This window comes from Heptranchias perlo, chromosome 40, assembly GCF_035084215.1.
Source record: "Heptranchias perlo isolate sHepPer1 chromosome 40, sHepPer1.hap1, whole genome shotgun sequence".
Taxonomy (NCBI): Eukaryota; Metazoa; Chordata; class Chondrichthyes; order Hexanchiformes; family Hexanchidae; genus Heptranchias; species Heptranchias perlo.
The window spans coordinates 17,937,132-17,952,082 of record NC_090364.1 but is presented as its reverse complement, the minus strand read 5'-3'; the positions used below and the strand labels follow the sequence as shown (position 1 = coordinate 17,952,082).

At 49.0% G+C, this 14,951-nt stretch overlaps 1 protein-coding gene across 1 annotated transcript in view; it reads right to left on the bottom strand.

Annotated features, from left to right (window-relative positions):
- LOC137305433 (protein FAM227A-like) overlaps window positions 1-14,951 on the bottom strand; it is a 103,426-nt gene that overhangs the window by 8,875 nt on the left and 79,600 nt on the right. Inside the window, exons 10-15 of the mRNA XM_067974257.1 lie at window positions 14,847-14,941; window positions 11,994-12,141; window positions 9,292-9,362; window positions 6,254-6,411; window positions 3,922-4,023; window positions 1,978-2,034 (exon numbers count right to left, since the gene is read on the bottom strand). Coding sequence (XP_067830358.1) covers window positions 2,007-2,034; window positions 3,922-4,023; window positions 6,254-6,411; window positions 9,292-9,362; window positions 11,994-12,141; window positions 14,847-14,941 — 602 coding nt within the window. The 3' untranslated portion in view covers window positions 1,978-2,006. The remainder of the gene's footprint in view (window positions 1-1,977; window positions 2,035-3,921; window positions 4,024-6,253; window positions 6,412-9,291; window positions 9,363-11,993; window positions 12,142-14,846; window positions 14,942-14,951) is intronic.

Here is a 14,951-nt window from a genome sequence, read left to right as displayed (position 1 = left end):
CTTCAGAGTAACAATTACCCCTCACCCCCTCAGAGTAACATTTACCCCTCAACCCTTCAGAGTAACATTTACCCCTCACCCCCTCAGTGTAACATTTACCCTCACCCCTTCAGAGTAACATTTACCCCTCAACCCTTCAGAGTAACATTTACCCCTCACCCCCTCAGAGTAACATTTACCCCTCATCCCCTCAGTGTAACATTTACCCTCACCCCTTCAGAGTAACATTTACCCCTCAACCCTTCAGAGTAACATTTACCCCTCACCCCCTCAGAGTAACATTTACCCCTCAACCCTTCAGAGTAACATTTACCCCACACCCCTCAGAGTAACATTTACACCTCACCCCCTCAGAGTAACATTTACACCTCACCCCTCAGTGTAACATTTACCCTCACCCCCTCAGTGTAACATTTACCCCTTACCCCCTCAGATTAACATTTACCCCCACCCCCTCAGTGTAACATTTACCCCACACCCCCTCAGTGTAACATTTACCCCACACCCCCTCAGAGTAACATTTACCCCTCACCCCCTCAGAGTAACATTTACCCCGCAACCCTTCAGAGTAACATTTACCCCTCACCCCCTCAGAGTAACATTTACCCCTCACCCCCTCAGAGTAACATTTACCCCACACCCCCTCAGAGTAACATTTACCTCACACCCCCTCAGACTAACATTTACCCCTCACCCCCTCAGTCTAACATTTACCCCTCACCTCTCAGTGTAACATTTACCCTCACCCCCCTCAGTGTAACATTTACCCCACACCCCGTCAGAGTAACATTTACCCCTCACCCACTCAGAGTAACATTTACCCCTCACCCCCTCAGAGTAACATTTACCCCACACCCCCTCAGTGTAACATTTACCCCACACCCCCTCAGAGTAACATTTATCCTCACCCCCTCACTGTAACATTTACCCTCACCCCCTCACTGTAACATTTACCCCTCACCCCCTCAGAGTAACATTTACCCCACACCCCTCAGTGTAAAATTTACCCCACACCCCCTCAGAGTAACATTTACCCCTCACCCCCTCAGAGTAACATTTACCCCACACCCCCTCAGTGTAACATTTACCCTCACCCCCCTCAGTGTAACATTTACCCCACACCCCGTCAGAGTAACATTTACCCCTCACCCCCTCAGAGTAACATTTACCCCTCACCCCCTCAGAGTAACATTTACCCCACACCCCCTCAGTGTAATATTTACCCCTCACCCCCTCAGTGTAACATTTACCCCTCACCCCTCAGAGTAACATTTACCCCACACCCCCTCAGAGTAACATTTACCCCACACCCCCTCAGTGTAACATTTACCCCTCACCCCCTCAGTGTAACATTTACCCCTCACCCCACAGTGTAACATTTACCCTCACCCCCTCACTGTAACATTTACCCCACACCCCTCAGTGTAAAATTCACCCTCACCCCCTCACTGTAACATTTACCCCTCACCCCCTTAGTGTAACATTTACCCCACACCCCTCAGTGTAAAATTCACCCTCACCCCCTCACTGTAACATTTACCCCTCACCCCCTCAGTGTAACATTTACCCCTCACCTCCTCACTGTAACATTTACCCCTCACCCCCTCAGTGTAACATTTACCCCACACCCCCTCAGTGTAAAATTCACCCTCACCCCCTCAGTGTAAAATTCACCCTCACCCCCTCACTGTAACATTTACCCCACACCCCCTTAGTGTAACATTTACCCCTCACCCCCTCACTGTAACATTTACCCCACACCCCCTCACTGTAACATTTACCCCTCACCCCCTCAGTGTAACATTTACCCTACACCCCTCAGTGTAACATTTACCCTCACCCCCTCAGTGTAATATTTACCCCACACCCCCTCAGTGTAATATTTACCCCACACCCCCTCAGTGTAATATTTACCCCACACCCCATGCTCTAATGTTCTCCAAGGAGCTGGATATTGCAGATAATAGTCCTACTCACACTCGAGATTTCGCAACCTGCGCTGGTGTTCATCTTGACTGTGCCAGCCACTGTCTCCTGTAAGAAGGAAGTAGAGATAATTTTGGGGCGAACAAGTCAGTATGGGATATGTGACAGCGATTCCTGCGGCTGGGGTTGTACACGGTTCAATCACTGTGTGTAGCAATGTACATCAGAATATTAGGAGGTCAGGGCCAGCTGCACCACAGAAAGCCCGGTTAACATTCGATGGTGGGGGATTCAACTCACGGGCAGCAGGGAGAGGCAGAGAGGGGAGTGCAGAGGCAGAGAGGGGAGTGCAGAGTCAGCGGTGGCGGGGGGGGTGGTGGTGGAGAGGCACAACCCAGGCCTTGACCCCGGTGTCGTCGGGGCTTTGACCCCAGGTGTAGTCGGGGCTTTGACCCCTGGTGTAGCCGGAGCTTTGACCCCAGTGCAGTCGGAGCTTTGATCCCTGATGTAGTCAGAGCTTCGACCTCTGGTATGGTCAGAGCTTTGACCCCAGGTGCAGTCGGAGCTTTGACCCCTGATATAGTCGAAGCTTTGACCCCAGGTGTAGTCAGAGCTTCGACCTCTGGTATGGTCAGAGCTTTGACCCCAGGTGCAGTCGGAGCTTTGACCCCTGGTATAGTCGAAGCTTTGATCCCAGGTGCAGTCGGAGCTTCGACCCCAGGTGCAGTCGGAGCTTTGACCTCTGGTATAGTCGAAGCTTTGACCCCAGGTGCAGTCGGAGCTTCGACCTCTGGTATGGTCAGAGCTTTGACCCCAGGTGCAGTCGGAGCTTTGACCCCTGGTATAGTCGGAGCTTCGACCTCTGGTATGGTCAGAGCTTTGACCCCAGGTGTAGTTGGAGCTTTGACCCCAGGTGTAGTCAGAGCTTCGACCTCTGGTATGGTCAGAGCTTTGACCCCAGGTGTAGTTGGAGCTTTGACCCCTGGTATAGTTGGGTCTGGTGTGGTTAGTAATTTTTTTTATTAATTTGCTCTGCAAGGTGAGGGATGTCAGTGCTGGGGAATTCAGGCACCCAGTGTCAGCATCAAGCACCCTGAGGTGAGGTCTGACACAGCCTGATGCAGGATAATGCTCCCTCTACTCTGTCCCAACAATGGGGTTGAGCTCCAAGCTCTCGGGTGTGGCACTTTTTCCGTTTCCCACGCCAGCCATCCTGAGACAGGCTAATTAGTGATGTCAGGAGACAGGGGGCCTTTCATTGCCATCAGCCTGGCCTGGATTTGGGCCCAGCTTGTCCAGCCAGCTCCCGACCATTCACTTACTTTAAAACTGGAATTTTCACAACAACTGATGTTTTCAGGACGTTTCAAAGACCTGATGTTTAATATAAAAATAAAAAAACATGGTGGTGACACAAATTCCTCTTTATTGTATAACAGGCGGCTCACTTCCTGCTCACTATGTGATAGTGATATCAGTGCGGTGTCACTATTTGTGTAAAAGTCACCGTGGATACAGCAGGATCTGGGCCGAAGGGAGTTCAGATACTTTTAACATATTTCGTTCTCCAAACGTCGAGCTCCAGGTTCCTGAGGTGAGGGTGGGGCCAAGCCCGGAGACATTGATGGAACATCACAGTGGTATAGGAGGCCAGACGCCAGCTATGGGGGCCGGGGGGGAGGGGGGGAAGAGAACAGGAACTGGATGGCACTGATGAGACATTAGAACAGGGGTAGAAATGATTGGTGAAAATCTACATTAATTAGAGATTGTATCGCTAAACAAACATTTCCGAAAGGCGAGCAGTGCACGGCCACGGTTACTGCAGTGCGTGAAGAGGTGCAGCACGATGCCCGTGGAGGGGGGAGGAACCCTAGCAACAACAGGCTGCCCACTGCCGATACTCAGATACCAGCTGAAGGTACCAGGGCCGCCTACAAGTTGGTCCCACGCTGCCCATGCCGCGTGTGCTATTGTCGGTTCGGTATCACTGACCCTTTGGGCTGCTGCTGGCACAGTTTCTCCTTCATCTCTTTCAGCTTGAGCAGGTTCTGATATCCTGCTTCAATCACATCATTGTACGTGGGAGCATCATCTGTAAATCCAGCAGTTAGAGAAACAGCGGGGGGGAGCGATGAAACTTCAAATGATTCATTCTCTACACACTCTTCTCCCATTGGTCCTGGCAAACCGTGTGACCAATGTGGAGACTGTGATTTTATAAAGGTGTTGCTGACGCACGATTGAGTGTTCGCTCCCTCTATCGGACTGGATTTCAAAGTCTAACGCCATGTACAAAGTGAGGGATTGGGGATGCTGCTTCAGCAAGCCTGTGGAAAGAGGATCATGGATGGGAGGTGGCAGCAATGGGAGGTGATCCAGAATAGAGGTCGCCTCGCGGGAGAGCCGACCAAAAGGACACCACTGGGTGAAACGTGGCCGTTTGAATTTATAAGCCAGGCCTAGGAGAAGCCATTATATCAACGAGAGGAGGACACATCTTGTTCTACCAGACATCCCCTCTCAACAGCCACTAGGTGCTGGCCGGAGTCGGGTGTAGGTTCTGGCCAGGCTGGACTTTCCTCCACTATCAGTGCATAAAGACTGGAGATTGTGTGGGGAGACCGACCGCTGTATTCCCACCTTGACCACGATTTCCCTCCCCCACCACAGGAGAGCAGGCCCCTGAGCCCAAACCATCCTGCTGCAGCAGGCCCTGGGAGCCTGCCTGAATTCCCTCCCTGCCACCAATGACCCCAGGGACTGCCAGAGCAGGAATGGCATTATACACTGGGGCAGTGGTGGTAATCCCACTCATGTTGGGGGAATGGAGGGAGGGCCGAGCAGTGGGATCCTCTCCCTCTATTAAGGACCCTGTTACCTCTTTTTAGAGCTCGCTCGGCTCTGGGGGAGCCTCGTCAAACATCCAAAGAAAACTTTCCGGGGCTCCGCTGCCCCTGTAATGGCGCCTCCTCCTTCTCTTGGTGTCCCACTGAGAGCATCGCCTTTGAATGGTCCACTCCAACAAGACTGCCAAGAATGGCCTTTACTAACCCTATTACTGATGTTCCTGTAGAAAGCTTTTTTATTGTGCTTTGTGTTTTATTTGTTCATTTTCTCTCATACTCACACTAGCATTTCTAAACTCTCTTTTGTAGCTCTATATATTCTCTATATTTGTCCTGGCTTTCATTTTTATTACCTGCCCTGTGAGTGCTAAATTATTCTTTTTTTAAGTTTCAAATTTGATCATTGCCCTATTCATCCATACCCAAACCTTCAACCTTTTTCCCTTACTGGAATGTACTTGGATTTGTAACCTTTCCCATTCCCTGATTAAATATTTCCCATTACTGATCTACGATCCTATTTACCAATTTTTCCTTCCGTTTAATCTGGGCAAGGTCCCGTTTTTAGCTCAATCTAATTTTCTTCTTGAGGGTTAAGTATCCTTGTCCTGGATTTTTCTTTTTCTATTCTTACACTGATCCTAATGATGTTGTGGTCACTGTTTCCCAAATGCTCCCCTACTTTTAGACTGCCTACTTGTTCTGCTTCGGTATCCAGGACCAGGTCAAATAACGTTTCATTCCTCATTGGAGTAGCAACTGAGAACACAAATATTTCTTCTATCCCAGTCTAGCATCAATTATTCAAGTCTCCTACAATTATAATTCTATTATTAATAGAAGTACATACTTCTCTAATTTGTTTACAGATTTCATCTTTGATTGCTTGTCCATTGTTTGCCAATGTTAGACTCTCAGTAGTATGGCTCATTTCTTCCTATTCCTCAGTTTAGTCCAAAGGGATACTATTTCTCTATTTAAATCTTTACATTCCAGTGCTATGATATTATCTTTAATTAATCCAACCACAGTACTTTTTTCTGCCTTCCCTACCTCTTCTGAAAGTTTCATACCTAGGAATATTTAATTGCCAATCCTGACCCAGCTGCAGCCATGTTTCAGTTACGTCTTGATCTTCCATTTTAACCAATGATTCCAGTTCCCCAGTTGTTTCTTGTACTCTGTGCACCAATGTACACAGTCTAGTTTGCTCCCCCACCTCACACCCCGGTCTGGTTTGAAGCTGTGCTTTGCTGTAAATATTCTTATTGTGGTTTTACTGCTGGTTTTGGCTCTGTGCGTCCACCTCAGAGCGGTGCCACACTGCAGAGTGCAGGTAAACCACAGGTGCACCAGGAGCACATTCTCTTTCGGAGCAGTGGGAAGCCATCAGGTCTGCACTGCAGATGGAGATTGTGAAAATGAAGACGTTCCCTTATTTTGATCGCTGTGAGGAAGGAACCCAGTAAAAAGGATATTGCGGCAGGCGTTGGATCTCCGTCCTGGTCACATAGCACTTATCTCCAGCCCGCGGCTCCAGGTTCAGACGTTGGAGGAAGTTCAGAACAAGAGGACTAAGGCCAAACAAATTAAATAAATTCTTCATGAACTCGGGCCCTCGTCCTGCTACATGGGACTGTGGAGAGGAAACAGCTCATTAAAAGTCTCAGTTTATCCGTCGGTCAGTCAGTATCAGTCCCCTCACACCGGTCGGTCAGTCAGTATCAGTCCCCTCATACCGGTCGGTCAGTCAGTATCAGTCCCCTCATACCGGTCAGTCAGTCAGTATCAGTCCCCTCATACCGGTCGGTCAGTCAGTATCAGTCCCCTCACACTGGTCAGTCAATCAGTATCAGTCCCCTCACACTGGTCAGTCAGTCAGTATCAGTCCCCTCACACTGGTCAGTCAATCAGTATCAGTCCCCTCACACTGGTCAGTGAGTCAGTATCAGTCCCCTCACACTGGTCAGTCAGTCAGTATCAGTCCCCTCACACCGGTCGGTCAGTCAGTATCAGTCCCCTCACACCGGTCGGTCAGTCAGTATCAGTCCCCTCACACCGGTCGGTCAGTCAGTATCAGTCCCCTCACACCGGTCGGTCAGTCAGTATCAGTCCCCTCACACCGGTCGGTCAGTCAGTATCAGTCCCCTCACACCGGTCAGTCAGTCAGTATCAGTCCCCTCACACTGGTCAGTCAATCAGTATCAGTCCCCTCACACTGGTCAGTGAGTCAGTATCAGTCCCCTCACACTGGTCAGTCAGTCAGTATCAGTCCCCTCACACCGGTCGGTCAGTCAGTATCAGTCCCCTCATACCGGTCAGTCAGTCAGTATCAGTCCCCTCACACCGGTCGGTCGGCCAGTATCACGTTGTTCCGTACCTCACTCCCTACCTGTGGGTGAGTCAGTGCGTCCTCACTCCCTACCTGTGGGTGAGTCAGTGCATCCTCACTCCCTACCCGTGGGTCAGTCATTATCTCCTCACTCCCTATCTGTGGGTGAGTCAGTGCGTCCTCGCTCCCTATCTGTGGGTCAGTCATTATCTCCTCACTCCCTATCTGTGGGTGAGTCAGTGCGTCCTCGCTCCCTATCTGTGGGTCAGTCATTATCTCCTCACTCCCTACCTGTGGGTGAGTTAGTGTGTCCTCACTCCCTACCTGTGGGTGAGTCAGTGCGTCCTCACTCCCTACCTGTGGGTGAGTCAGTGCGTCCTCGCTCCCTACCTGTGGGTGAGTCAGTGCGTCCTCACTCCCTACCTGTGGGTGAGTCAGTGCGTCCTCACTCCCTACCTGTGGGTGAGTCAGTGCGTCCTCGCTCCCTATCTGTGGGTCAGTCATTATCTCCTCACTCCCTACCTGTGGGTGAGTCAGTGCGTCCTCACTCCCTACCTGTGGGTGAGTCAGTGCGTCCTCACTCCCTACCTGTGGGTGAGTCAGTGCGTCCTCGCTCCCTATCTGTGGGTCAGTCATTATCTCCTCACTCCCTACCTGTGGGTGAGTCAGTGCGTCCTCACTCCCTACCTGTGGGTCAGTCATTATCTCCTCACTCCCTATCTGTGGGTCAGTCAGTGTGTATTTCTAACTGATTTCAATGTAAGTCAGATTATTTTCTAATTTTCTGATGTCTTCAGTCACAGCCCAGTGGGACCGGCCCACCTAGTCCAAAGCCCCAATAGTTGAAACTCTGCCAGTATAGCAGCAGAAGCTGAGACAAAAGCATCGAATGCCAAACCTTGTAAGTTAGTGGATGGGAACTATATTGTCAGAGGTGGGCAGAATATAGTGCATCATGGCCTGAAACACTGGGAGGCTGCCAAAGAGAACAAGAGATAGCTTGAATTGAGGAGGCTGTGGCCAGGTTTGGGGGGGCGGGGGGGGGGAGGGCAGTTGAAACTTTGCTCAATCCCTGACCTGGGAAGAGGTTGAGTGGGAATTCAGCACAATCTCCACAGATGGTAACTTGCAGGACAGCAGGGTGAAGGAAACAGAAAAGAATAAGGTTGAATTGATACGTGGAAGAGCAGCAAGGGGACAGTTAGACACCTGAAAGTCACGAGTCGCAGATGTTCAGGCCCAGATGTGCAATAAACTGATGTTGGGTTCTTTACTTCACACTTTGGTAAACCACTTTCCTGTTTGATGCTGTGTCTCTAAAGAATCTTGGTGCTGGTTAGTTAAACAGGACTGAGCAACACAGCTCATACTGCACAGCCTGTCACCCAGCGACTGCACATTGCAAACCTTCATCTGCCGAGTGACAGGAAGAGTATTACTGTCCTGGAGGGGACAGTGTAAGGAGGGGGGGGTAACAAAGATGATTGTGGGTATCAGGAAATAATGAAAACCAGGGAGATCTTTCCTATCCAAAGGGTAACTGAGTTGTGGAATAAGTTAGCAGAGAAAGATAGTGCAGTTGACAGTATAACTGGGGTCAAGAGGTCATTAGAGGTGTTTCTGGAAGAAAAGGAACTGGGGGTTATGGAGAGAAGGTGGGTAATGGGGTTGGGGGTTATGGAGAGAAGGTGGGTAATGGGGTTGGGGGTTATGGAGAGAAGGTGGGTAGTGCGATTGGGGGTTACAGAGAGAAGGTGGGTGGTGCGATTGGGGGTTACGGAGAGAAGGTGGGTGGTGCGATTGGGGGTTACGGAGAGAAGGTGGGTAGTGCGATTGGGGGTTACGGAGAGAAGGTGGGTGGTGCGATTGGGGGTTACGGAGAGAAGGTGGGTAGTGCGATTGGGGGTTACGGAGAGAAGGTGGGTGGTGCGATTGGGGGTTACGGAGAGAAGGTGGGTAGTGCGATTGGGGGTTACGGAGAGAAGGTGGGTAGTGCGATTGGGGGAATATGGTGAGAAGGTGGTTTATATTTCTGTTTTATACTTCTTATCCAACTGGGCCATGTATTCCAGCTGGACTGGTAATAAAAAGGAACAAGGGTGTGTCTAGAGAGTGAGGATCGAGGTCCAAGGACCCCATTACATATTAAGTGTCAGAAAGCCCATACTAGTGTGTGTCTCTCACCTGTTTGTGAGGGGAAACTCGAGTGAATCTGTAGTTGCTCGTCGTCACTTTGTTAACCGATTGGTGGCTGCCTACAATAGAACGTACATGGAATGCTGTGAGAGCTCATTGTTTTATTCATTCCACAAGAGAGACCATTAAATAACTAGTGCTGATTTAAGGTGAAACCTGGAAACGGACAAGGGGCTGGCTGCTGGAAAGGAAGCAGTGGGTACTTGTTTGGAGAGTAAGCCCCTGTGGTAGGTGTCTCCTGGGTTGGTTTGGAAGGAGGCAATAGTGTGAAAGCTTCGTGCTGTGGTAACCTACACCTGTACAGGAGCTGATCCTGATTCACGTATTGTGTCTGATCCTTGTGCAGCAGGCGGTATAACTCAGTGACAGCCTGTCCTGCGAAGTGGGAGCAGCGAGGGGAGGCATTCCCTATCGTGTCTGGGTACAGGCCTAGAATAGTCTGGCCTCACTGCACCTCCAACTGTTGCTCCCTCAGGAACTCCTCCTCATTCCCATCATTCAGTGTGTTCAAAGCCTCCATTGGTGCAACAATGAGTCAGTTTACAGACAGGTATCCAAGGGAGAGGCCGAGCCGTCCAATTCAAATATTTTGTGCACTTCTTTCAAATGTGTGTTTGATTGGCTGCTTTTTTAAAGAAATGTACAGATAGTTATTTAAATCTGCTTGGTCCTGGTCACTTGTTTGAAAGTATTTTTTAGCCTTTTTCAAATTGGCATATCTGTCTGTAGCCTTTGCTGACAGAGAGTTGGTCAGATCTGTGAGAACCTGTATCCTAGTTTAGTACAACTATCCTGCTACACGGGAGCTAGTTACTGTAAAAGACATGCTGTGCTCCTGCTGCTATTCACTTAGGAACATAGGAACAGGAGTAGGCCATTCAGCCCCTCAAGCCTGTTCCACCATTCAATTAGATCATGGCTGATCTGAACCTCAACTCTATGTACCCACCTTTGCTCCATATCCCTTGCTACACATACCCAACAAAAATCTATCAATATCAGTCTTGATTTGGTTTTGTTCTATCACACTGTTTAATGTGTCAGTAAAGCCCAAGGCAAGGTCCACTGTCGAGGGATTCTGTCAGCTCCTGAAGGCCAGGAGGATCCAGTGAAAACACGGAATAAGATCCGTAGGTGAAACAGATCACCGGTTGGCGAAGGCCATTCGTCCCACACTAGTTCATCTGTCCAGAAGCACCCTGTTCTCTCCCTTTTGTATCATTTTATTGTTTTTTAAATGCATCCAGGATTCACCTCCACCACTCTGCCCGGGAGTCCAGTCCACCTGTTGCTCACTCCCAGCATGAAGGACTTCCTGATCTCAGTCCTAACATTACCTTCCACTAGATTGTATTTGTCTCTCCTTGTCCTACTCCCACAGTTTGCTTTAAATGAATAATTGGGATTTACCTTGTCCATACCGTTTACTATCTTTCATCCCTCTATAGGTTCACCCCTCAGGTTCCTTTCCAGGCTGAAAAGCCAAAGTCATTCCCCATAACACAGATCCCTGACCCTGATGATCAGCCTCAGGGCTCCTTCCTGCTTTGCCTCCAGCACTCGAATGTCTCCCTTGTGTCACAGTGACCAGAACTGGACACAGTGCTCAAGGTGGGTATAACCAGAACTGGACACAGTGCTCAAGGTGGGTCTGACCAGAACTGGACACAGTGCTCAAGATGGGTCTGACCAGAACCGGACACAGTGCTCAAGGTGGGTCTGACCAGAACCGGACACAGTGCTCAAGGTGGGTATAACCAGAACCGGACACAGTGCTCAAGGTGGGTCTGACCAGAACTGGACACAGTGCTCAAGGTGGGTCTGACCAGAACCGGACACAGTGCTCAAGGTGGGTCTGACCAGAACTGGACACAGTGCTCAAGGTGGGTCTGACCAGAACTGGATACAGTGCTCAAGGTGGGTCTGACCAGAACCGGACACAGTGCTCAAGGTGGGTCTGACCAGAACCGGACACAGTGCTCAAGGTGGGTCTGACCAGAACCGGACACAGTGCTCAAGGTGGGTCTGACCAGAACCGGACACAGTGCTCAAGGTGGGTCTGACCAGAACCAGACACAGTGCTCAAGGTGGGTCTTGTTTTAACTGTGTAGTTAACTGCTACGTTGGTTGGACCTGTTTAGCGTACAGTGTGCTGAGATTCCCAGGTAACTCAGCTTCATCCTTCGCTCTTTCAGCACCATTCATGTAGTACGCGTGTTTTGTTGTTTGCACTCTATGTCCAATACTTTGCATGTGCCTACATTAAATTCCATCTGCCACTGATCTTCCTACATACTTATTTTGAACGATTCATTCCTATTACTGAGCTGCTTCCTTCAATACTGCTACACCACCCAGTTTGGTATCAGCAGCACATCTGACCACTCTGCATTGAGTTTGAGTCCAGGTCGTTTAAGTAACTGAGAACCAGTAGTGGTCCCAGAGAGCGAGAGCGAGAGAGAAAGAGGGGCTGTTGCTCACACAGAAAGAGAGTTCTCAGACACAGCGAGAGAGGGCTCTCACTCACAGTGAGGGAACAGTTTGCATTAATCTTCAGGTATCTGTGCTGTACCTGACATGTCCCATTCCCTAGCACGAACTTTCCTCAACCAAATACAAACGGCTGATTGTTTCAAAGGACTGCCTAAGATTGTTACTGGTCATTGCAAAAAACTGACCCCATAACTCACCAGAAGAGTCGGATGGCTCTTCATCGATTTGGCAGTTATCGTCTTCTGCAAACGTCATGTGCTTAACCCTGGAATTTATCTTTTCTTTAGTAGCAGAGTTTTGTGACAGCTTAGGCGAGGTACTCAAAGCTTTTCTTTGTGTAGAACGCTGAATGAGGAAAAACAGCATTAGTTGAAGGGTGGAATAAGCCAACATCAGAACCAAAGCAGTCTCAATCAGGCCCACCCATTCTATACCAAAATACCCCAATTAAACAAACGATTCAATCCTAGAAACCCATTCCAAAGCAACCCAGACACTCCAAACTGCTCTTTCTTGGAACGTATTCAAACTTCACAGAAGTGAGATGTCAAACAAACTGTATAGGTATGGGATGGTATGAGGGAGTCAGCATAGATTGATGGGAGGCAGGGAGATCTCCACTAATCCCTCCCTATCTCTGTAACTTCCTCCAGTCCGACAACCCTCCAGGATCTCTTCGCTCCTCAAATTCTGGCCTCTTGCGCATCCCTGATTTCCTTCGTCCCACCATTGGCGGCCGTGCCTTTAGCTGCCTAGGCCCTAATCTCTGGAATTCCCTCCCTAAACCTCTCCACCTCTCTCTCTTCCTTTAAGACGCCCTTTAAAATCTATCCCTTTGGCCAAGCTTTTGGTCACCTGTCCTAATTTCTCCTCCTTTGGCTCAGTGTCACTTTTTATCTGGTTTCACTCCTGTGAAGCACCTTGGGACATTTTGCTACGCTAAAGGAGCTGCATAAATGCAAATTGTTGTTAATTTAAAGGAGAGAGCGGAGAGATATGATCTAGTCCTTCAAGTAATGAAAGACGGGGAAGAAGTAAACGAACGATATAACTCGGACAATGAGCCGAGAACTAGAGAGAACAAGCACAGCATTCACAAACCTTGAGCAAGGTCAGAGGTCAGAAAAGGACAGCGGATATGGAACAAATGCCCAGAAAAGGGAGTTGAATCGAGGATACTTGCCATTTTTAAAGCAGCTGGATGGAGATCTGTTGGGAAAGGGCTGGGGATTTGAGGAACATTAACAGCACAGCCTGATTTTTGTTCCAGGAAGTAGAACATTGAATACAGGAGTTGGGATGTCTTGTTGAAGTTGTACAAGACATTGGTAAGGCCATACTTGGAATACTGTGTACAGTTCTGGTCACCCTATTATAGAAAGAATATTATTAAACTAGAAAGAGTGCAGAAAAGATTTACTAGGATGCTACCGGGACTTGATGGTTTGACTTATAGGGAGAGGTTGGATAGACTGAGACTTTTTTCCCTGGAGAGTAGGAGGTTTAGGGGTGATCTTATAGAAGTCTATAAAATAATGAGGGGCATAGATAAGGTAGATAGTCCAAAATCTTTTCCCAAAGGTAGGGGAGTCTATAACGAGGGGGCATAGATTTAAGGTGAGAGGGGAGAGATACAAAAGGGTCCAGAGGGGGAATTTTTTCACTCAAAGGGTGGTGAGTGTCTGGAACGAGCTGCCAGAGGCAGTAGTAGAGGTGGGTACAATTTTGTCTTTTAAAAGCATTTGGACAGTTACATGGGTAAGATGGGTATAGAGGGATATGGGCCAAGTGCAGGCAATTGGGACTAGCTTAGTGGTATAAACTGGGCGACATGGACATGTTGGGCCGAAGGGCCTGTTTCCATGTTGTAAACTTCTATGATTCTATGAACATAAGGGCTGATTCTCCTTTTGGCAGCGTGACTCGGGGGGAGTGAGGCGTCCGCTCACCCTATGTCTCCAGCTGATTTCCTGGGGGTCAGGGACATTTCAGTGGGCACCTGCCGCTGCCAGGTCACCTGCCTCAGAGGAGGGAGGACAGTGGTGCTTATTGCAACAGCAGCAGGAGTAGAAACATTTTTAAATTTTAGGTACATAGGAAGAAAACAAAGGAACAGGAAGAGGCCATTCAGATCCTCGAGGCCTGTTCTGCCATTCAATTTGATCATGGCTGATCTGCATTTTAACCCACTCTGGTTTCTGTAACTCTCACCTAATAAAAACCTATCAATCTCAGTTCTGAAATTTTCAATTGACCCCCCAGCCCAACAGCATTTTTTTGGAGGGGGGGTGGTGAAGAGAGTTCAGATTTTCACTACTTTATGTGTGAAGAAGTGCTTCCTGACATCACCCATGAATGGCCTAGCTCTAATTTTAAGGCTATGCATTTACATTTTATTTTAAATCACCTGCCTTGCCTGGCGTACTAGTCAAAAGTTAAATCCACCACAGCATGTTGGGTGCCAGGAACATTGCTATGGCACCAACGATGGGAATCCAGGATAGAGTAATCACACACTGACTCTGAGTGGAGTGGGATTGATGGAACAGGGAACAGGGCAATGCTGGTGGGACAAGGAATGGGCAATGATGGTGGTAGATCAGAGAGGGAGGAGTCAGTGGGCTCTGTGTATATCGACAACAACAACTTGCATTTATACAGCGTCTTTAACGTAGTAAAACGCCTCAAGGTGATTATCAAACAAAATTTGACACCGAGCCACATCAGGAGATATTAGGACAGGTGACCAAAAGCTTGTCAAAGAGGGAGGTTTTAAGGAGCGGTCTTAAAGGAGGAGAGAGAGGTGGAGAGGTTTAGGAGGGAATTCCCAGAGCTCAGGGCCTAGGCAGCTGATGGCATGGCAGCCAATGGTGGAGCGATTAAAATCAGGGATGCGCAAGAGGCCCGAATTGGAGGAGCGCAGAGATCTCAGACGGTTGTCGGAGGGTTAACAGAGGGGGCAGTGACACCTCGGCTGTGAGTGCAGTGTTAACACTACAGCAGGGAAGGTGCACAGGAAATGGTCGGTCTTTGCTCTGCTTCTTACTCACCTCGCTGCTTACTGACGTCGATGAGGATCTCGTGGACACTGATGCAAGGCTCACTCTGGAGGATCGATTTGAGTCATTGAGGGACACAGCACTTCCTGCAATACA